Source organism: Nicotiana tabacum, chromosome 10, assembly GCF_000715075.1.
Source record: "Nicotiana tabacum cultivar K326 chromosome 10, ASM71507v2, whole genome shotgun sequence".
In the NCBI taxonomy this organism is placed as follows: Eukaryota; Viridiplantae; Streptophyta; class Magnoliopsida; order Solanales; family Solanaceae; genus Nicotiana; species Nicotiana tabacum.
This window is the reverse complement of record NC_134089.1, coordinates 10,075,924-10,099,838: the sequence shown is the minus strand read 5'-3', so window position 1 is coordinate 10,099,838 and position 23,915 is coordinate 10,075,924. Positions and strand designations below refer to the sequence as shown.

Sequence of the window (23,915 nt, the reverse complement as noted above, 5' to 3'; positions counted from 1 at the left end):
TGGCACCCAGCACAGGAAAGTGAAATGGATTGGGGGGGGGGGGGGTATTGTTGACGTTAGTGCAGCCCGAAGGAATTTTCCGATGAGCTTCCATGATTTCCGATAGTTTTGGTGTGATCAGGTAAAGGAAGAGAAGAGAAGAGGAAAGAGAGTTGGGGAGGAGGCGGGTTGGGGGTCATGTCCAGTGGAATTATTTTAGGTTATTGGGGGTTTAGGATCGGGTAACAGGGTGGGTACGAGAGGATTCGGGTCTTTTAAGTTTTAATGGGTTAATTGAATTTGGGAGTGACACGTGGCATACCGTTGGTGTGATCAGGTAAAGGAAGAGAAGAGAAGAGGAAAGAGAGCTGGGGAGGAGGCGGGTTGGGGGTCATGTCCAGTGGAATTATTTTAGGTTATTGGGGGTTTAGGATCGGGTAACAGGATGGGTACGAGAGGATTCGGGTCTTTTAAGTTTTAATGGGTTAATTGAATTTGAGAGTGACACGTGGCATACCGTTTAAATGAGGGCAAACTCGAATGAAAGTATTACGATAAGGATTTAGTCGACCAAATAGTATAATGTACGACACTTTTAAAAAATATTCGATAATACATGAGCAATTTTGATCCTTTTTCGGAATAATTAAGCATGTGACATGTGTAGTCGAGACTTGCCTTTTGTTTCTTTTAGCACTATTTTCTTGATTTCTTTTTAAAATATCAATATACTTTTATTAATTGTGCCCGGTCGAACAGGATACTTTCAAGAGTTTAAGGTGGATGCTTTGAGAAGTTATTACTTATTTATGTCACGCTAATACATAAACTTTGTTTATTTGTCGTCCCTATTTTATTATTGTTGGTATAATGATACTAATACTGACAAGAAAAGAAAGGTCAAACATGTTCAACATAAAAACGTAAGTCGAATTTTTTTTTTTTTTTTGCTAAAAGGAGAATTTATTATTAAGCAAGAAATTAAGATGTTTCATTACAACACGGAAATGATGTTAACTATACAGTCCCTAATAGAGAAAACAATTAAAGGTGGTTTACTCAAGAAATAGTCTTCGCACTCAGCTTTAGTAAGTGAGTTCCAGTTGCTCCCATACTGCGCCAGTGTGTGCGCCACTTGGTTTCTTTCACGGTTGACATGCTTAACATCCCGCTGGCCCATGCATCGAGCAAAAACTTGCAGTCATGAAGAAAATTAACATTTTCTTTGTTGTTAAATTTGTGGTGTAGTAGGGAGAGTAATACCTGGCAGTCTGTTTTCACTATTATCAGTGTTCATTTTTTTGTGAAAGCAAGTTCCAAGCTCTTGAGTAAGGCAATAATTTCTCCTTATAATGGTGATGAGGCCACTATTTGGCTAGAAAATCCATCAATCCAATTCCCTTCTGAATCTCTGATGATTCCTCTTGCTCCTCCTCCGCTGAAGTTTTTTTGGTATACACCATCTATATTAAGTTTATAAATGTCTGGTGGGGTTGGTTTCCACTTTGTTGGTATCCTGGAGATATTTGTTTTTTGAAATTATGATTTGTTAGGTAAAGGTATTCCATTGCGTGTGTTAAAGTTCTATGGCTGTCGATTTATTTTGAACAGTTGTTAAAGTAGTTGTGGTTACGGTTGAGCCATATGCCAAAGAATTATTGATGTTATAACTGACAGGGGTATTGTTGTGTTATTGGGTAGGTTGATGTTCAAAGTAGAGGTACATGTATTTTTTATCCATTCTAATTGGTTTGAGGTTGGGGTTGAAATGTTTAAGACTCCCCATATAGAACTGTTCATAGGGTATTGAAAAAATATAAGGTTTACGTTCTCCTCTGTCACACAATATTTGCAATTATTAGATTCTATTATTTTCCTTTGACTTAGAATAGCTGCGGTGGGGAATCGTTGATGGACTAATAGCCATAGAAAAGTTTTAGTTTTTTTATGACATGGTGCTTTCCATATCCAAAAATGATTAAAATTGTCAGAATTATGATTTGTTTATGTGAGCTTGATGAAAAGGTTGTATGCGGATTTGGTTGTGAAGTTCCCATCTTCTGTTTCATTCCACAAGAATGAATCATTAATATTGTCATAGAATGGGATGTATGATTGCGTTATTAGAAATTATAGGTGGGAGGTTGTATGAAAGAACTTCGAGGTTTCAATTTTTATTGTTAATGATATGGATCAATATTTTTTTTATTATTATCTTCTCTATTAAATGTCCCTTCTATTAATTCCCTTAGTGTGTATTTTTCAATAATCCATCTATCTTCCCAAACGCTTATACGTCGTCCATTTCCAACATTTCAAGCTAGTCCTTTGAAAAATAATAAATATTCTTAAAATACGCATTCTTGAACGGTTGTTTTAGAGAGAGGGAAAAAGAGTACAATCTCGGTGAACAATAGCAAGGAATGCGATTGTCACCGGAAAACGATGGCTCGTCGCCGGAAAACTGTGCATGACACTACTATACAATCGGGAAAGTTAATCACTCCAGCACATGGCATACAAAAGGAATTACCACCACTCACATTTGAGAGCTTTCTGCCACAGAAATACCATTCGATAGAGGAAATTCATGAAACTAATAGTTCTGAAGGTGATGTGCAACTTCAACCTGTCAAAGTGGAAGGAACAACGATACAGATAGCTCGGCTATTAGAGTACTCTGAAGCGAGTGGATCGGGAATGCCAACTCCTACAGCAATTGACATTGTACGAGGGATTCGCAGCTCGCAAATGGGTAAACCCTTGTCTTTTGTTCCTCCAATTGATAGAGATGGTAAACGAGTTGTTACTGAATGAGGGGGATTTACAATCTCAGGCAGATTATTGAAAAACCTCTCTAATTGGGTACATAATTGGAGAAAATCCTTATGAAAAGGCTATGGAGAATTTTTTTTTTGAATGTGTGGAATTTTATTACTAAACCTCAAGTAGTAATCTATTTTGAGGGATAATCTTCAAATTTCACACCATAGCTGATAAGGACCAAGTTCTCCAGTCAGGGCCATATACATATAGGATAAACCAATGTTGCTAAGGCTATAGAAAATTGATTTCTCATTTAGCGAAAACATAATAAGCATAATGCAAGTTTGGGTGAGATTCCCTGGGCTAATAGTAGGATATTGATCGATTGAGGCTCTACGCAAAATGGCTAGTGTGGTGGGCAAGCCCCTATACACTGATAAATTTATTGCTTATTATGAGAAGATATCCTATGCTAGGGTTCTTGTGGAGGTAGATGTTGCATATCCTCTTTCAGCCCAGATGGAAATAGAATCACATTTTGGCCCAATGGTTTAGACTATTGAATATGATTGGAGGCCTGTGTTCTATAATGACTATTTGAAATTTGCTCTTGATTCTTTTGACGGCTGGCAAAACAAAAGCTGTAATGAAAAGGAGGACAACCATGAAAGGGGAAAGCCAAGAAGGAAGAGAAGAAGAGCAAAGAAGATAGCTAGGACCGTGAAGCAAACATGGATGGTGAAAAAGCAGAAGTAAATGCTGAAATAGAGCCAGAACCACAGAGGAAGGAAGCCCTGCAAGCAGAACCTACTTATGTGCCTGATTGCACTGAGATGGTTAGGAAGAGTATAGAGCCTGTAAAGAAAAATACTCATATGCCATGTCAGACTAAAGAAGGGGTCAACCTGCAGAATGTCACATGCTGCAATCCTGTGAGTGGAATGCTAGCTTGCAACCATAAAAGGAAGGCAGCTGTTGAGCTAAGGTATGAGGGAAGAGGAGGGCAACAGGAGGATCCAGGTCCAACATGCTCTCCAAATCACAACCCTAAATAATCATTGCCACTTGGAATATTAGGGGCCTGAATCAGGACCATAAGTAGAAGGAGGTAAAGACCTTTCTGTCTAAAATAAGGTAGATATAATGGGGTGCATTGAAACCGCAGTAAAAGAACATATGGCTAAAAAATACAAAAAAGATATCTTAGGGGTGGAATGTTTACTACAATTATCCTTGTGCTGTAATTGGTCAAATTTGGATTCTATGGAGAGCACATATACAACGTCAGATTATTCAAACTATAGATCAATATATCTATTGTCTAGTGGAGGATACGAGAACTCAAATTACCACATATCTAAGTATCATATATGCCCATAATGATGGTCATCAAAGGAAGATTTTATGGAGGGATCTTAAACAGATAAATATGCAGGCTCAGTTGCCATGGCTGCTTAGTGGAGATTTGAACAGTGTTCTATCTTCTGAGGATAGAATAGGGTCCCACGTAACCATTGTTGAAGCAAAGGGATTCAAAGATGTGATTGATTTTCTACAGTTTACTCCTCTTAGAGCTAAAGGATGGCATTTCATTCGGACAAACAAACAAGGTACTAGTTCAAGAGTATATAGCAAGATAGATTGGGTTTTGGGGAACTATCAATAAATACAACAATATGGTCACGAGGAGACAAATTTCTTGAATACTTCAGTCTTTAATCATTCCCCTATCCTAATAAAATATGGTGGGCAAAAATTATTACATCCTAAACTACTTAGACTATACACAAATTCCATGAAACTTCCAACATTCCAGAATATTGTTCAGCATGTTTGGACTCAGAATTGTGATTGCTCATCTATGCAACAGGTCTGGTGCAACCTAAAAGCTATGAAGATGCAGCTGCAAGATTTTAATGCTTATATGGCTTCATACAAACAAATAATTGAGCAGGCAAGAGAGAGATTGGTTATTATTGGGGACTAGTTCAGCAGGATCCTTGTAACGACTCGGACGGTCGTTTCGAGAGTTTAGCCATGTTCCCCTGTTTTCCTGCTTCTTTTGTATTCTACAACTATATTATGACTTACCGGGATAATTGGTTCGAGTATGGAGTAATTTCAGAGTGAATTGAGACACTTAGTCTTTTAATTGGAAGCTTAAGTTGGAAAAAGTCGACTAGATATCGACTTATGTGTAAACAACTTTGTATTTGAATTTAGATGGTTCCGTTAGCTCCGTTAGGTAATTTTAGACTTAGGAGAACATTCGGAATATGATTTGGAGGTCCGTAGCAGAATTAGGCTTGAATAGGCGAAAGATGGAATTTTGGCGAATTTGACCGGTAGTGGAAATTCTAATATCGGGGTTGGATTTGATTTTCGGGAATTGGAGTAGGTTTATAGTATTATTTATGAAGTGTGTGCAATATTTGAGGTCAATCGGACATGGTTTGATAGGTTTCGACTTCGTTTGAAGAATTTGAAAATTTAGAAGTTCATTAGGCTTGAATCCGAGTGTAATCCATGTTGTTCATATTATTTGAGGTGATTTAAGGATTCGACTAAGTTCATATCGGGTTATAAGACTTGTTGGTATGTTTGGTTGAGGTCCCGGAGGCCTCGAGGTGATTTCTGGTGGTTAACGGACTTGATTTTTGAGTTGATGAAGCAGCTGAAGTGTTGATGCTACTGGTGTAACTACACCTGCGGAGTGGGCAATGCAGGTGCGAGTCCGCAGAAGCGTGGCAAGAATCGCAGATGCGACCAAGGATGAGACATGCATAGTCCGGAGGTGCGAAGATCTTCCCACACCTTCAATGATCGCAGAAGCGCGCACTAGGGCCCAAATGCAAGCGTGAACCGCATGTGCGATTTATTTCATGCACCTGCAATAAGCGCAGATGTGGTCCAGTGATCGCAGGAGTGGAGGCAGCTAGATAAGTGACTTTTGCAGAAGTAGGAATTTTTCCGTAGATGTGGTTCTGTAGATGCGGATATAGGGCCGCATGTGCACAAATCTTGGGCAGAACATATAAATACGAGACTTCGAGATTTTTCACCACTTTCATATTTTGGAATCGAATTTTGGAGGAATTTGAGGTGGATTTTGAAGTGATTACTAAGGTAAGCTCCTTGTGCCTATTTATCTTCAATAATGGTATTTACTCACTGATTTTACATCTAGTTGATGAGTTTTTGAGGTGAAATTTGGTAATTTAAGGCTTAAGAATTGGAGAGTGAATTTTGGGGATTTGGAGGTCCAAATGGTGTCTGATTTTGATAAATTTATTATGGTTAGACTTGTGAGTGAATTGGCTTTCGGGTTTTGTGACTTTTGTCGGGTTTTATGATGTGAGACCGGTTTGGGTTAAGCCAATTTTGGATTTTTGGCTCTAATTTAGTAGTTTTCTTGTGGATTTGATCCCTTTAGCCTATATTAATTATATTGTACTGCTTGTGTCTAGATTCGTGATATTCGCAGACCGACGCACGAGGCAAGGGCATTTTAGAGTAGAGTTTGCCTCGCACTGAGGTAAGTAGCAGTTATAAATTTGGTCCTTAGGGTACGAAACCCTGGATTTTTGTGTCATGTGATTATTTTGGAGGTGACGCACTTGCTATGTGATAGGCGTGTGGGCGTGCACTAAAGGGATTATGACTTGGTCTATTCCGTGAGAATGTAAAGTCGAATAACTTACTGTTAACTACATGATCCCTTCGTTTTATGGAAATTTTGACTGAAATTCATGTTAAAAATCATGCTTAGGCCATATGATATCACTTTTGGGACTCGTTGAGGTCATGCACTTGTTGATTTAGCTACTATTTGTTGTCTTGTAATCAGTCATGACGTTTACTACGTATCATACCTACATATCTTTTTGTTCCTTGTTGATACATGTTTTACTTCTGTTTGGGATGATTTCTATGATTTCTGAGAGACTGAGAGACTAGGGAGGTTAATGACTGAGCAAGGCCGAGAGCCTGACGGTGAGATATTGATACCATAGCATGTGAGTTGTCTGTGTAGCATGTGAGTCGTCCGTGTGGATCTTGATTTGATATGTTAGCACACTACTAAAAAATTGGTCTATAGTAATGGTTGGAAAACCATCCCCATAGACTGCCAAACCGTTGCCGTAGGGATTTTGGAACAGTTTACCGCCCGTTACATCAGCCGGCGTACTCATAGGTCTACTGGAACGGTTCTTGCAACAGTTTGCATCGCCGGGACAATAGATATGTCTATCACAACGGTTTTCCGCTTCTCTGTTGGAACGATTTTTTTTTTCAATTGGAACGGTTTAAAACCGTTACTATATTGTTTATACCACGGTTCTTAACCGTTGCCATATTATTTAAAGCAATACTTATGTAAGATATTGCTACGGTTATGTTAGATATAGCAACGGTTTCTTTAAGCTATCGTAACGGTTATATTTGTATTTGGAACGGTTTTGTAGATCATTTTGGAATAGTTTATGGGACCTATTGCAATGGTTTACATTGTCTACTGGAACACCATTTGTATCCTATTGCAACGGTTCAGGTAGGCTATTGTATCAGTTCAATTAAAACCAAAATAGAGCACATATTATAAATAAAATTTATACATATAATAAAATTAAAATTTAAATACATCATAAAATGAAACTATTAATAATATAAAATTATCCATCAAGCAAATAATAATATCCATAAAGTAAATGTTCTGCCCCATGAGTGCATAAGTATAGTACATTTCAAGAGGTTAAATAAGTTTCAAAAAATGTTGGTAACAAAAGATTCCTAGAACATTCATCTATAACAATTCAAAATTATCTCAAGTAAGGTATAGTTCTTCATCGTCTTCATCATCCATTTCTTGATTTACTCCACCTACAAAAAAGGATAAATAAAGTTATTATCCTTCAAGAGAATCTGGTCTAAGAATACTCATAGCACAAATTGCCATGAAAAAGAGAGAGAGCTACTATTACAGAGTGCAAAAAACCTTTTCTTAGTCAGTGTACTAAGAAATGAGTTTCAATAGCAGCAAGTTAGTTGTAGGCTTGTAGCCATGTTTACTTCTCCTGTTTTGCTTAAGAATAAACATTGAATTTACTTTTTATGTCCAGGGTTTGATATATAGCATTATTCATAGCATTTCTTCAATCTACAAAAAAGGGCAGCTCGATGCACTAAGCGCTATACGCAGCCTTACCCTGCATTTCTGCAAGAGGCAACAACTTTACTAGTTACGCCAAAGCTTTCCATCATGTCTTCAATCTACAGACTAAACAAATTGAGATTTCCAAAACATTTTCTAACCATTTCTTAAGTCTAAGGAGAAACATATATAAAAGATTCCAACAACAAAATGTGCAAGTTTAACAAGGTAGCCTCATTATTCTTAAGTCGAAAATTGAAAATGAACAAAAATTATATGAACAATATCTCCTGAACAATTTTAAGTTTTATAAGTAAAAATGATTATTTCACTCGAAATACTTCTCAAACAAGCTTTTCAATATTTCACCAGTATTTCAACTACCGAAATTCAGTATTTGCAAATATTAGACATCAATATAAAGATCATGTTGGGAGTTGAAAACCTCTTCTACTTGTTTTCCTGCTATCAAGAAAATGCCTTGTGACAACTCATAAAGTACTTTAATTTTCATAATGCGAAATTGTTTAAGAAAGTAAATATTAAAATAGTATCCTCCCCTTATAAAAGGCCAGCAGTTTTAGCTATCTCTGTTCTCAGATCTACCTTCATCCTGTCATAAGACAATACTCCAACAAAAAAATGGAGCACAGGGCTTCTAATTTTCTATTCTTATTCTTACAAATATTTTTGGGATTTTCCCTTCTCGTTTCCACCATCGCAGTTCCTTCTTCAAGTAAGTCATAAATAAATTCATTCCTATTATTGTTTCTTTTCAGATATTGCTAATTTAAATTCCTGGCAGAAATTTGTATCTTGTGGTGATAATTCACAGGAAGCCTAAAGACAATTACAGAAAATCTACCATTCCAAGATTCTCATTACAAGGTTCTCTTTCTTCTATCTTGAATCCTATTTACTACCGTAATTTCTTTCCATAACCTACTTGCTATTTAAAAAAGTAGCCAATGCATTTCAATGATGTAATCTTCATTACAAGCTTGCCCTAGGATATGCATTTGTAAATGCTTAATCCACAAATCTTTTACATATGTTTTTCTTTAACTGATCAAAAACTCGTATATGCATTTGTAAATGCTAATCCACAAATCAGAAACTATAAGAAAGTTGTTTGTTCAGTTTGTAAGAGCCATGTATATTATCTCTCTAAAGTGTAAAGCCTTAACTTGTGTAAGAGATATGTGAACTTCAATGTAATCTCTGTAGCAGAAAAGGAGCTTTCTACAACAACTAGGTAGGTGGATCTCTGATCCAATTTCAATCAGTTTAGACATAATACATAAACATATTGCATGCAACAGATATAACATTATAGCAGAGACAGTAAACATATGATATAAATGTCAATATAACTGTACAAAGACATGATAATACAGCCGTAAGGACTGCCTAGTGAAAATGGAAAATATGGCAATTCATATCCCCTCTGCCTTGAACCAAGCAAAATCCCAAGCAAGGAAGGAGGAGAAGAAGATGTATAACATTTGGTACGTACTGACCTTGATTGTTACTACCAGTATACGGTAGACTGTTTAGTTGAACAGCAGCTTGTTGTGTAGAGGAAGCTTCTACAGGTGAACGTGCACTGAACCTTAACATGTCAGGATCAAGTCGCAAATCTGGGTGCAGAAGCTGAAGTCGTGCGATGACGTTTATTGTAATATTTTGTTCCATGGCATCCTTTTGTTCGTTCAACTTTTCATGCATTCTTTGTTGCATCCTCTCTCCCATTTCCTCCATTTTCTACTTCATCCTCTCATCAGACCTCGTCCATACAATCTCACGCGACCTGGATGTTCAGGTCCCATGACTGATGCAAAAGCGTCATCTGAATGACTGCCATCTTCACTTTCCTGAGTTGATTGTATTCTCTCCATTTCAGCCTACAAACCAAAAATGCGAGAAAAATACGTTTTAAGTAACTAAAGTTGAATCAATAATTAAGAACAAATAAGTAAGCACGACAAACTTTAAATTAGAAATTTCGTACAATTTTACTAATCGTATTGTCATATGAGCTTTTGTATACTCGGCCAAGTTTTCTTTTTCATGTAGCCACAAATATGTCCTTACTTGATACAGTATCTGAAGTATCAGAGATTTCCTTTTTTTCCTAGTTATATGAAAACAGGTATAAGAATCTTTCCATATAAAGTTAGCAAGTTCATAATTTAAAAAAAAAAAAGAAAGATAAAACATCAAACCTCGCGAATTAAAGCAAAATGTGTTCTGCCAGCAGTGTGCGGACACTTTAACTTATTTCTATTCTCTGTATTGGTTTCAAACATTTTCTGCAAATAAATGAGTCAACCAATAGGTGATTGATTTACTGCAATTGGGAAAGCTTATAATGGAGAGAGTGAGACTCCGTGTTTCATACTCTCTTTTACAGTCTCTTCTTATAATAAACCACCCTATCAATTTAGTGGAACATCTCACAACAACTGCAGTCACCACTGATGCCCAGTTTTTGTTCCTATTGGAAATTTCTTTACATTTCCACTTCTTTATTGACTAAAAAGAAATTGATTTTGTTTTGTTATTCCTTTTTCACTGTGTTATTTATCTTGTCTACCTTATGAAAGAGGTCCCAGGTTAGTATAAACCTGCATCTCCAGTGGACTGACATATTTACTTGTTTAAATCTGGGCAGAAATTGGACAGAAACTTGGAATTTTTCTGAAAAATATTCGCTAGCATTTCGGTACTTTTTGGACGTTTAAAAGAAAAAGAAAAAGAAAAAGAAGAAGAAGAAGAAGAAGAATAAGAAGAAGAAGAAGAAGAAGAAGAATGAAAATAAAAAGTGCAAAAGCAAAACATACCTGTTGAAACTTCAAAGCTGTTGTTGTAATGTTGAAGAAAAAGAAGAAGAAGAACCCTTACTCGACCAAACTGACTAGTAGTAGTACTAATTTACTATAGAAACATTTCAAACATAACATGGCAGGGCGGAAGATTGGGGAAAAGCAAATGGTCAGATTCGGTACTATTTTACTTCTGATTCTTTTGACTCAGACACCAAAAAACAATTATGTTAAAACAAGACAAGAGATTCTAGATGTAATTACCTTGTGAGGATCGGAGTTCCAATATTTAAGAATATCCTTAAAGTAAAATTTCAGAATATCTACTGGTCTATTCTCCATTCGAAGCTCATCATTCTCATAGGCTGTGAAGTGAGTTGTCTTCAATTGACTCTTATACTTTCTCCAAGCAATACAAACTGATTCAAAAACCCATGGTTTCGCCTCGTCAAGAATGTCATATTTTTCCTACAAATTTAGTGCAATTGGGTTAGTGTAAGAAATAAGAAATATCATCCATGTTTATTGGACATTGGGAACTTCATATCTTGATATATTTCCATATATCATCTTTTGTGTCAAGTTTCCTCCAATTAAATACATTAAGAGGACAAAAAGTCCCACTTCTTGCCAATGTGCCGAGGAAGCTATCCAACTCTTTTACAACCTCTTTAGTAGGACCAACGGGTTGATTATACTCATTTAGAATCCTTTCTACCATGAACCCTTGGCATTTGAGTACGGCCTCTTTTTCTTTTTGGCGAGGAGGGGCCTGCAATATAACAAAACAAAGATAATCATTAATCACTATTTTTAGTTAAGTTTATGATTAAAATTTATATATATTTGCCTTGTTCCATAAATTGTTCAACTGTTTCATGAGTGGTAGAATCATCAGATCGTTCATGTACTCCCTGTGATGCAGGAGTGATGAAATCCATATTCCCTTGTTGCACTTGTTCATGTACTCCTTGTGTTGCTGAAGAGGTGCGATTCCGTGGCACTTGCTAGACTTGTTCTTGCAATTGAGATCCACCTTCGGATTGTCGTTCTTCATTTGCATTTGACCTTAGATCTTTCAAGGCTGTTTTTATTGTCAATGACGAAACCTTTTGGTTTCGCAAAGATGAAGGTAATCCACCTTCTGATTGTCGTTCTTCAATTGCATTTGATCTTGTAGATTGGAAGGTTCTTTTTGTTATCAATGACAAAACCCTTTGATTTCGTAAAGATGCAAGTGATCCAGCTGGAATGCGGTTGGATATTTTCTTATTTTTGCTTGAGCACCCTTCTTGATTCATGACTATTCAAATATTTTTCAGATTCTGAAAAGCAAACACAATATAGGTTAGCAAAAGTAGCAAACATAGTATATCATTTCTAACAAAAATCTGCTCGAAGAATGTATATTTCAGGTGAATCAAACAGATAGATCTAATCATATGACCTTAACTTCAAGAACAAAGATTTAACAGTACTGTAAGCCTCAATTACAACTTTCCATTCAAGAATTGTCCAGAAATTTGAGCTGCCAAAAGACGAGGCAAAAATTTCGAATGTATTTTTAATAGTTAAACTTGCAAAGAAGAAGTATACTGCCCAATCTTGGGGTTTGGCTGACACATCTTTGGAGGATGTCTTCATTAAGGTGGCAACTGAGGCACAATAAATCAACACTAAATTTCAATCCAAAGAAATGAAAGAAATGCTGAAGTGAGGTGATGTCCCTGTTACTACAGCTTTGGCGAGGATTTACAAGGCTGTGAATTCAGCTTTGCAAACTAATAGTAAGCTGAATGGGTGTGAAGATCAAGCTAATACACTCAGCAAGTCAGTAGGGGTGCAACAACAGATTGAATCTAATGAGCAGGCTGGTCTTCAGCAAGAAAAAATAGATGAATCTGGGTCTTTGTATATCGAGCAAGTCATTCCTAAGACCACTGGATTGTTGGATATGAAAACTGGCCAAGTTACTACTAATACGCACAAAGAACCAGGCTCACAGGTTGTTAAACACCCAACAGATCAAGCTTGGGCAGTGGTAAATAAATCACCAACCAAAAATAATTCTACAAGTCTTAAAAATCAGATTTTAGCAGCTAAGAACAAGTTACTACTGATACGCACAAAGAGCATGATTGTGCAATGAAGAAAACTAGGAAGGATTTGCAACAGGTGGATGATGAGGCAAGATCAATAACTGGAAAAACCAGCTATAATATTCAGTTGAATGAACAATGTGAATGAACTGAGCCATTCCGTGTGAGAATGACGACAAATATCATATTAGCTATAATTTAATGGAGGATAGAAATTACCAACTAAACCAAAGAGGACGTGGGAGAAGGGATGGGCCTCAACAACCGAACAAAGTATCCGAAATCTCTCTCAAATCCTGCAAAAATTGAAGCATATTAGAACAATTTTTATAAAGGAAATAAACAAAAATAATCATAAAATATTTATTAAAAAAGGCATTATCACTCACTCAAAAAGTATATACTTAAAAGAATTTCAAAATTTTCTTATTTAATCATCTGCTTCCATCCAGTCCCAATCAGTATCATCAAACCCATCCTCCTCTTCCGATGTTTCCACCATTGTATCATGTGAATTTTGTGCATTAGATGGAGTATCAATGATATCAACAGGTACATCATCTCTTGACCATCTAATGTCAACATCAAGTAATCTAGATGAGGAACCAATGTCATTATTAGGTTCCCTCCAAAATGTGTCTCCAATATTAGGACAGTTCTCTTCCTCTAGATCATACAAATCAACAGGTACTTTGCTCCTCGCATAATAAACATCTTTCTCAGTTGGATCCTCCACATAAAAAATTTGATAAACTTGTGATGCCAACACAAAAGGGTCATCTCTACTGCATAATCTATTGAAGTACACCCGAGTTAACCCATAATCATCTATTTCATTACAAAACCAATCACATCTAAATAGCACAACACTGAAACAACCCCAATAATCAATCTCAATGATATCCTGAATCACTCCATAATAGATAACCTCACCATCGATGGGATTTTGGTCCCTAGCACTAGCAAAACTATCTGTTATTTCCGATAAAGTTACTCCACTATTTTGAGTCTTGCCTCGGGAATCCCGTTCTTTAGTATGAAATCGGTATCCATTAATAAAATATCCCGTATATCTTTTGGCTACCATATTAGGTCCTTTGGCTAGCCATCTTAAATAATATGGCAATACAATATTTTTAACTTTCTCTTTAAACCAATTGTTGAATTCCCGACTATGATCCCTCGCTCTTACCCATGCATTTGATCTACTATAATTAACAATTAAATTCTTATGCTCCTTGTAATCAAGAATATTTCAAGATTAATCATATAATAAAGAAAAAATTATATAAAAATAAATAAATATTAATATAATTTATCTTACTCGATAAACTTTTCCATTTGCTCATCTCTAGTATTGAACAGAGCATATCGATGTGCTTCAAAACATAACTGTGCATCCATGAGAAAAGTATTTTTTTCTTACTTCCAATTAGATGGCATATATTAGGGAATATAGGTGACAAATTTTGAGAGAACTCATCATCTACAGTTTGGTACCTACTAAATTTTGTCTTCACACCATCATGTAGATATCTCGAACAAAAAATCAAGTAAGTCAAAAACCTCTCTGCTATTGACGCTTCTGGCCTAGATCGATTACGTACAAATGCCTTGTACTTACATAGGTTCCTCTCAATGGGATACATCCAACGAAGATGAGCCAAACCCCCAAGCTTAATTTCATTCACCAAATGAATAGGCAAATGTGGCATTATGTCAAAAAATGTTGGATGAAAAATCTTTTCAAGCTCACATGTTATTTTAACAATTTCAGACTGTATTGTTTCAAGATCTCTTCGCCTTATGACCTTACTACATATAGCTCTAAAGAAATTTCTCAACCTAATCAAGGCCAATGAAACATTCTTGGGCAACACTTTTCTAATAGCAACCTGAAGCAAGTAATGCATTATAAAATGGGCGTCATGACTCTTGTACCCTGATATTTTCATCTCCTTTACTTGCACACGTTCTGAAATATTCGAAGCACAACCTTTTGGTAATTTAGCATTTTTCATGACAGTACAAAACAAACTTTTCTCTTTAGGTTTCATGTAGAAACAAGATTTAGCCAAACTTATAGTTCCATCATTATTTATTCTTCGTTGTAGTTCCTTTCGTATCCTGATTTCTTGTAAGTCATAGCGAGATTTTTCATGATTCTTTGATTTCCCATCTATTTCTAATAAAGTTCCAAGCAAACTATCACATATGTTTTTCTCGATGTGCATCACATCAAGATTGCGCCTCAATTTGTTATGCACCCAATATGGCAATTCAAAAAAAATGGATCTCTTTTTCCACGGACCCTTATCACTCCCAGGCCTTTTTTAGCTCTCTTTCCAAAGATATTGTTGAATTCAAGAAGCTCTTCAAATTCTTCTTTACCCGACAATGGAGCAGGTGCAGGTCTATGCTCCTCCTTACTATCAAAAGACTTTTTATCTCGTCGGAATGGACGATCACAAGGCAAAAATCTTTGATGGCCCAAGTAACACATCTTATGACTATGTTTGAGATATTGAGAACATGTGTCATAATTGCAAGTGGGGTATGCCAATCTCCCCTTAGTTCTCCATCCTGAAAGCATTGCTAATGCTGGAAAGTCACTAACTGTCCACATTAAGGCAGCACACATTCGGTAAAGTTTGGTTGGTTTCAGCATCAAATGTGCCTATCCCAGTTTCTCATAGTTCCTTCAATTCTTCAATTAATGGTCGTAGGTACACATCTATATCATTTCCTGGAGATGATGGACCTGGAATGAACATAGACAACATTATATACTTTGGCTTCACGCAAATCCACGGTGATAAATTATAGTTCATTAACATAACAGGTCACGTGCTATGGGAAATGCTCATGGTCCGAAATGGGTTGAAACCATCACTTGAAAGACCCAATCTAACATTTCGAGCATCTCTAGAGAAGTCTGGGTGCAAAGAATCAAAAGCCTTCCAAGCTTCCCCATCAGCAGGATGTCTTATATTCCCATCATTGGGTTGTTCATTAGCATGCCATCTCATTGCAGCAGCCGTTTCAGAACACATGAATATCCTTTGAAGCCTATGCTTTAAAGGAAAGTACCTTAAAACCTTTGCAAGGATTTTAGAGCTTGCTTTAGTCAAAGGACCAGCACTCTTCCATCTTGAAGACCCACAAATAGAGCAATTATCAACATTCGCATTTTCTTTCCAAAATAACATGCAATCATTAGGGCATGCATGTATTTTTTCATAATGAAGACCCAAATCTGTTATCATGTTTCTAGCCTTGTTGAAAGATTCCGGTACCTGAGAAAAGGGAAATGCCTCTTTTATCAGCTATAACAAATCAGAGAAAGCCACAATACTCAACCCATGCAAGTAATTAAGCAAGTACAATCGAATAGTGAAACTTAGTTTACTGGAATTTTCATAACCCGGATATAACTCTTGTTTTCCTTCCTCCAGCAATTTGAAAAACTTCTTTGCATCTTCAGATAGTCTTTCCCCAACTCCTTCTTCATCCCCTGCCTTACCATCTATATTTCTAAATGTATCATGAAGTAGTCCATCAATATCATCACGCATGGTAGAACCTTCATCATCATTACTTTGATGAGGTGTATTTCTCGAGGAAAATCCTTCCCCGTGGAAAACCCATTTGGTATAACCATCAACAAATCCATGAACAACCAAATGATCCTCCACCACATTTCTATAATACCAATAGCGATTCATGCACTTTTTGCAAGGGCATAATATTTCATTTCCTTGGGCGGCTCATTCAAATGCCTTATCAAGAAAATCATTCACTCCAGGGATTCATCCAACTTTTATCACCATTATCCATAGATATTCTATACGATAAAAGTAAATCAACAAAACTAACCAAATAAACAAAAAGCATATTAATTTGATATTTCTAACAAAATTTAAAGCTTAAAATGCAAGGACCAAAATGAAAGGATGTGAGTTCAAGGGGTTATCGATATATTCCACCTAAAAAGAAATGACATATGCGTGTATAAATGCCCATTGAGTGATAGAGGGAGAGAGATTTGACATCTTTTAAAGATAATGCAGATCAGACATAATGAGTAAATCTAGAGATAGTTGGTCATTGCCTGGAAAAAAAGCAACTGAGACCTAATGAATATTGAGTGACTTAATTGATTTACACCCACTCTGCTTCCTCAATCATATACATAATACCTGCTTGAAAGAGATTCGACTCTTTTAAGTTAAAAAGGAAAGAAAAGGCATCAACAAGTTAGCTAGCTGCTACTTTCTCTTACATGTATCAGAAACTAATATGATACAATAAAAAACTATCTGGACCTAATGCCTTAATTTATCACACTAAACTGATAAATTGAAGTAAGAATACATATAAAAACACATATCATGCACTTATTATTTTCGGCACATGCACTGGGTGATAAGTATTTTCCAGGACAGTAGTATTTCTTAGTCCATCCAATATGAAAAAGCTTTAGCTAAATAGAAAGAGGAACATGCTACAGTTACAACTTAAAGCACCAAGAAAAATGTAGCACAGCTGAATGAGCTGACAGAAGAGGGCGAGTAATTTATCAGCTAAAGCTGCCATTTCAGCAAATGCGTGAAGTCACTTGGATTAAGATTGAAAAGTTGCCAACTTCGAATGCTAGGATCATTAATGAGTGGGTACCCCCTATTTGGCTATGTGCTCCCCTTGGAATAATTTTAGCAAGAAACTACACAAAGATGGATAATCTTCACAAACACTCGTGCGCTTCTTTACATTTTGTAACTTGTTTTAATATGAGATTAGATTTGGTCCTTGTTAACAATACATCTCAGCCATTAAAAAATCTGGAGAGTAATTAGGCATCCAAAATCCTTTTACCACATAGGAATATCCATAAATTAGGTATTAACCCAGCAATTCTATTACTCTTTAGAGACAAAAAATTAAACAAATAAGAAGAAACCCACAATTAAAACCAAAATAAAACAAAAGTAAATCATTCAAATTTATCCGGATCCAAACCATTTAAATACATTTACTAAATGAAAATGAAGAAAATTTCTAGTGTTTCTACTTAGAAAAGCGGACAACAATACTAACCTTTGACAAAAATTTAGCTTTTTCAATAATAGCTTTAAGATGAGGAGCCAAAGTCTCTACCCTTATCGTACCAAATTTGCAGCTTCTCCAACCGCTACTACTACCAAAGTTGTTTTACCTACTAATTTTATCAAAAATACAAAGGGAATCAGTGTATCTTACCATAAGCTTGTAGAAAAAATTAAGAGTCACCATGAGTATAACCTTTGCAGCTACGGAAAAATTAAGAGTCTCTGGTTGTAGAGTACAAAAAGGCCACATCAAAAAGGCTCCGAAAAAGCAAATCTCGGCCAGACCGTTATGGCACCGGAATATCTGGACGGGAGTCTCGTCGGCGACTACTTGCTGAGTCCTCTATTTGCTGAGTCCTTGCAATTTATTTGCTGGAATTAAGAGACCGTCGACATATTAATTTGCTGAGTCCTTGCAATTTGGGCATCTTCAGATTTGCTTGGGGGAGTATTCTCTAATTTGATAGTTTAATAGTTGAGAAAAGTGGAAAGTGTTGTTCTGTTCAATGTGCTCTAGGAAATAGTTCATCTGAGTGGGCTCCATCTATTTTGTTATTAGAAATTAAAAAAAAAGTCTAGGGATTGGTTAATGGAGGGAAAAAATGAAAATAAAAATAAAATTGGGTAAAGTTAGGAGGGAAATTGAACCGTCTCCATAGACCCATTTTTAAAGAATCGTAGCCACAGGTCATCCTACTATTATGGTTACAAAAACTGTCGCAGTAGAACACCCTATGGCGACGGTTATTTCACTTATGTAACGGTTTACTTGCAAAAATGTGCCGGTTGATTTGATATTCTATTGGAACGGTTATAACTGTTGCTACATGGGTCTTTAGTAACGGTTATATAACCGTTGCGGAAAATACCGTTACTATAGGTCCAATTTCTAGTAGTGGCACGTGAGTTGTCCATGCGGATTATAGCACTTATGCTGTACATCCCCAGTGAGTGCATGTACCTATTGAGTGTGTGTATTAAGGGCTGAGAGCAAAGTGATTGAGTTGTTGAGATGAGTTGAGTGACTGTTGCTTTGAGAGGTTGTACTTGCTTTCCTTTGTTATTGCACTTAGTTGATATTTGTCATTGTTGTGAAATTTCTAAAAGATTTTATATTTGGTTCACTTGAACTTGAAACTGTATAAAACTGATTTGGCTTAAACTGCCGAATCTGACAACAGGCTCATTCTTTACTGAAATTACTGAAATGAACTGTACTTGTAGAGCTTGTCACTACAACTCAGTTCCTTATTTGTTTCTGTTACTTACTTAGTTGGTTGTACTCATGCTACACCCTGCACTTCATGTGCAGATCCAGGTGTGTTCGGTTAGGGAGGACATTGAGTTCGTGCATGGTCGAGTATCAGAGATTTACAAGGTAGCTGCCACCGTCCGCAGCACTTGTCTCTCCTTTCTTGCTATTCTTTTCTTTTTGTATTGGCCTTTTGACACAGAATGTGGTATACTATGTTTCTAGACTAGTTGTAGATGCTTATGACTTAGTGATACTCTGATGTCGGGCTATTATTCTGTACTTGTGTTTTGGGTTTTACCCTATTGTTACGTAAACCTCCAGTTATTTTAAATGTCTTAATTCATTTCTATTATATTTTGAAAGTGTTTTGAAAATACTATATTTCCTAGTACCACGATAGGCGCCATCACGACGATTAGGTATTTGGTCGTGACAAGTTGGTATCAGAGCCTAGGTTACATAGGTCTCATGAGTCATGAGTAGTTTTAGTAGAGTCTTGCGGATCGGTACGGAGACGTCTATACTTATCTTCGAGAGGCTGCAGAACCCTTAGGAAACTTCACATTCTTAAATTCTTATCGTACGAATTTATTGATTCTGGTAACTAAACTTATGTATTCTATTCTCTCAGAGATGGTGAGGAAACATGATAGGGGATCAGGCAGACGACCACCAGTACCACTAACTAGGGTCATTAGAGGTTGGGGCTGCGGTAGAAGCCAAGGTGCAACTCGTACAGCTGCTAGACCAGCACCTGTAGACCCACCAGTTGCTCTAGCTCAGGAGCAGAGGATCAGGTCCCAATTGTAAATGCACCACGGGGACCAGCTCGGCACCAGCTGTGCCCATCGTGATTCCAGGACTTTATGAGGCCTTAGCTCAAATTTTGACCGTATGCACCAGTCTTGCTCAGTCAGTATCTCTTCCGGCCGTAGCAACCATTTCTCAGGATGGGGGAGGTACTCAGACTACTGCCGCCCGCATACCCTAGCAGGTGATGCAGGGACTCCAGACACCAAGGGTACTACTAGCCCAACCAGTTGTAGCTGCTTAGGACTATGTGGTTCCCATCATGCCTGATGATGAGTAGCGTAGATTGGAGAGGTTTAAAAGGATCTAGCCTCCGTCTTTCAACAATGTAGAGGGAGAGAATGCCCAGGGTTTCTTGGACAGATGTTAGAGGATCCTCCGTACAGTAGGTATTCTTGAAACCAGCGAGGTCTCGTTCACTACTTTTCAGTTCATTGGAGTTGCGTTCACTTGGTGGAAGGCTTATGAGAGACGTAAGCCGATTGGTGCAGCACCACTTACATGGCAGGAGTTCTCCATTCTTTTCTTGGAGAAGTATGTGCCACAGTCTCACAAAGAGGAGCTGCGCTGAAAGTTCGAGCAGTTGCATCATCAGCACAAACTATAAGATTCAATTCCATATGAAAATGCTAAGTTCATGATCAAAAGTCGAAAAGTCAACTCAAAAGAAAACCCCAGATGCACATCTCAAAATCCGATTAAAATTAAAAAATCTAAAAGCCCATTCAACCACAAGTCCAACCATAGCAAATTCCGACACCAAATCGTCACTCAAATTCCCAAATCTAACTCTCTTATCCCCAGACAAAAACTCACAAAATTCCACCTAAAAATCACACAAACTAGGTGGAAAATTCAATTGGTAAACAATATTATTGCACAAAAAGAATCAAGAGTGACTTACCTCAAGAAACTCCTCGAAATCCCTCTCAAACATTGCTTTAATCCGAGTTTGCAAAGTCCAATAATGATAAAATATTGGAACCCTTGAATATTTAAAAGCAAGAAAATGGTCAGTACTACCAGGACGATAGAACTGGTCCATATGGATCTGTGTGGACCAATGAGGACAATAAGTAGAGGTGGTAAGAGATATATTATGGTGCTTGTTGATGATTACTCTAGGTTTACTTGACTATTTTTTTAACATCTAAAGATGAAGCATTTGACATGTTCACTTCATTTGTTAGAAAAACTCGAAAACAACTAGGTAATCAACTTGCATCAATTAGGTCTGATCATGGTACTGAATTTGAGAATGCTAAATTTTCTGAATTTTGTGATGAGCATGGCATAAATCATAATTTTTCTGCTCCTAGAACTCCACAAAAAAATGGAGTAGTTGGAAGAAAGAATAGGACATAGGAGGAAATGGCTAAGACTATGCTACTTGCTAGTAAATTGCCTTATAGCTTCTGGGCAAAAGCTGTGAACACTGCATGCTACATCATAAATAGGTGCATGACTAGACCTCTTGTTGAGAAGACTCCCTATGAGTTACTTAAATGGAGAAAGCCAAATATATCCCACCTTTGGACATTTGGATGCAAGTGCTTTGTGCACAATAATAGAAAAGACTCCCTAGGTAAGTTTTAACCTAAAAGTGATGAGGGAGTATTCTTGGGATATTTTTCACATATAAAAACTTATAAGATTTATAACAAAAGAACTATGTGTATAGAAGAAAGTGTACATGTTATTTTTGATGAAACTAACATTCTTTCTGAGAGACAGGAATCAGATGACAAAGAAATTAAGCTGGTAAGAAACTTAATAGAAGTAACAGTCTAGCCTGAAGAAGCACCAGAGTGAGGAACATGTCCTTCCACCCAGGGAAACCTAATAGGGGGAATTGAACATAGAGGAACTAATCCTTAAATCTCGAGGAAACCTGTCCATGAACCTATTCCTCTAGCCACAAAACATTGAAGGAACATTTAAAGAAAACCAGCTAGTGGTGAAACCATACAAGTATTAAAGTTCTCATCCTATTGGGAATATAATCACTGCGGAACCATTCTGTTTTGGTTCTTCTCCACGGGCTCCAACCTTTGGAATAAAAACTAGATCTTCTTTAAAGAACCTCTATGTTTTTTATGCTCTTTATCTCTTATTGAAACTAAAAATATATTCGAGGCTTTGCAGGATGCAGACTGGGTGGATGCAATATAGGATGAACTTAACCAATTTGAGAGAAGTCAAGTTTGGCATATGGTACCAAGACCCAATGATAGAACAGTGATTGGCACTAAATGGGTCTTCAGAATCAAACTCAATTAAGATGGAACAGTTACAAGGAACAAGGCAAGATTGGTGGTTCAAGGATATAGTCAAGAGGATGGCATAGACTATGATGAGACTTTTGGTCTAGTTGCAAGATTGGAAGCAATTAGACTCTTTATAGATTTTGTTGTTTACATGGAATTCACTCTCCATCAAATGGATGTCAAGAGTGCCTTCCTCAATGACTATCTAAAGGAAGAAGTGTTTGTCAAGCAACCTCCTAGCTTTGAGAGCAGGGAATATCCTGATCATGTGTACAAGCTTGACAAGGTACTTTATGGGCTCAAGAAGGCTCCAAGAGCATGATATGAAAGATTGTATAAATTCTTGCTTAAGCATGGCTACAAGAGAGGTAAAATGGACAATACTTTGTTCTTGAAATAAAAAAGTAAAGATCTATTGGTAGTTCAGATATATGTTAATGATATAATCTTTGTAGCAATAACAGATAGATTAAGTAAAGAATTTACTAAGCTAATGGGAGTGAATTTCAAATGCGTATGATGGGTGAGCCTATTTTATTTTTAGGTTTATAAATTAAACAAAATTTAAATGGAACTATGATCCACCAGCAAAAGTATGTGAAAGAGTTGCTTAAAGGGTTTAAATGGAAGTTTCCAGACTCCTATAGCAAAAGCCACGAATATTGGATTTGGATGAACCTGGTTCATCTATTGATCAGAAGATGTATAAGGGAATAATTGGCTCTTTGTTATGTCTCACTTCTAGTAGACCTGACATTATTTTTAGTGGAGACCTTTGTGCTAGATTCTAGGAAAATCCAAAGGAGTCTCACTTGACGGCTGTCAAGAGGATCTTGAGATACCTAAAAGGCACCACGGGTCTCTGCCTATGGTATCCAAAAGGTACTAATTTCAACTTAGTGGGATATGCTGATTATGCAGGTTTTCGTGCGGATAAAAAGAGCACTTCAGTTATAGCACACTTTCTTGGCTCATATCTTGTGTCTTGGGCCACCAAAAAGCAAAATTTTATGGCTTTGTCTACTTCTGAAGTTGAGTATATGGTTGTTGCCTCACGTTGTGCTTAATTATTGTAGATTAAACAACAATTAATCAACTTTGGAATTGATGTAGGTTGTATCCCCATCTTTTATGATAGTACTAGTGCAATTAGTATGACCAAGAACTGGGTTCATCATAAATGAACTAAGCACATAGATGTTAGGCATCACTTTTTGAGGGACAACTATGAGAAAAATTTGCTCACTATGAAATTTTGTGCTACTGACAAGCAAATAGCTGACATCTTCACAAAAGCTCTAAGTGGAGATCACTTTGAAAGGAACATGTTAGAATTAGAGATGTGAATTTGGTTTATAATTAGATTAGATATTGCTCAGTCTTATACTCTCATTAGTATACTCTTGCGACATATGCTAAAATGTCTCACTGATCTCTAATGATATTATTCTTATTTTCTTAGAAAATTCAGTTTTACACAAGAGAACTTTCAATGAAGAACCTGGTTTAACAAAATAATAAGGTATGTATTCTCCAATCCGTATATTTTGGAATAATTGTATTTTGGTCATGATCTTAAAGAGTCCTACTTAATCCCAAGACCTTTTTGAACTAATCTGTTACCAACGAACCAGTTTCACCGAACAAAACCTAC

General features: G+C 36.7%; 1 protein-coding gene across 11 annotated transcripts; it reads right to left on the bottom strand.

Annotated features, from left to right (window-relative positions):
• Positions 1-7,391: 7,391 nt before the first annotated feature.
• Positions 7,392-18,450, bottom strand: LOC107784235 (uncharacterized). Of its 11 annotated transcripts, none has more exons than XM_075222564.1 (10): positions 18,123-18,450; positions 17,919-18,039; positions 13,041-13,117; positions 11,573-12,047; positions 11,390-11,494; positions 10,987-11,190; positions 10,123-10,209; positions 9,909-10,031; positions 9,418-9,801; positions 7,392-7,626 (listed from the first exon to the last, which is right to left on the bottom strand). In XM_075222564.1, the coding sequence occupies exons 4-8, from the start codon at positions 11,783-11,785 to the stop codon at positions 9,966-9,968; spliced, it is 675 nt and encodes a 224-aa protein (XP_075078665.1). In that variant the 5' UTR covers positions 11,786-12,047; positions 13,041-13,117; positions 17,919-18,039; positions 18,123-18,450; the 3' UTR covers positions 7,392-7,626; positions 9,418-9,801; positions 9,909-9,965. The 11 variants fall into 11 exon arrangements, with proteins under 11 accessions (XP_075078665.1, XP_075078661.1, XP_016460805.1 ...); XM_075222560.1 differs by lacking the exon at positions 9,909-10,031 and adding an exon at positions 16,933-17,020 and having other exon boundaries at positions 18,123-18,449; XM_016605319.2 differs by lacking the exon at positions 9,909-10,031 and adding an exon at positions 15,912-16,117 and having other exon boundaries at positions 18,123-18,449.
• Between the last annotated feature and the right edge of the window lie 5,465 nt (positions 18,451-23,915).

What these genes read in the sequence shown, in the direction of transcription:
- LOC107784235 (XM_016605317.2), bottom strand. Translation starts at nt 15,055, where the DNA reads ATGCACATCGAGAAAAACATATGTGATAGTTTGCTTGGAACTTTATTA.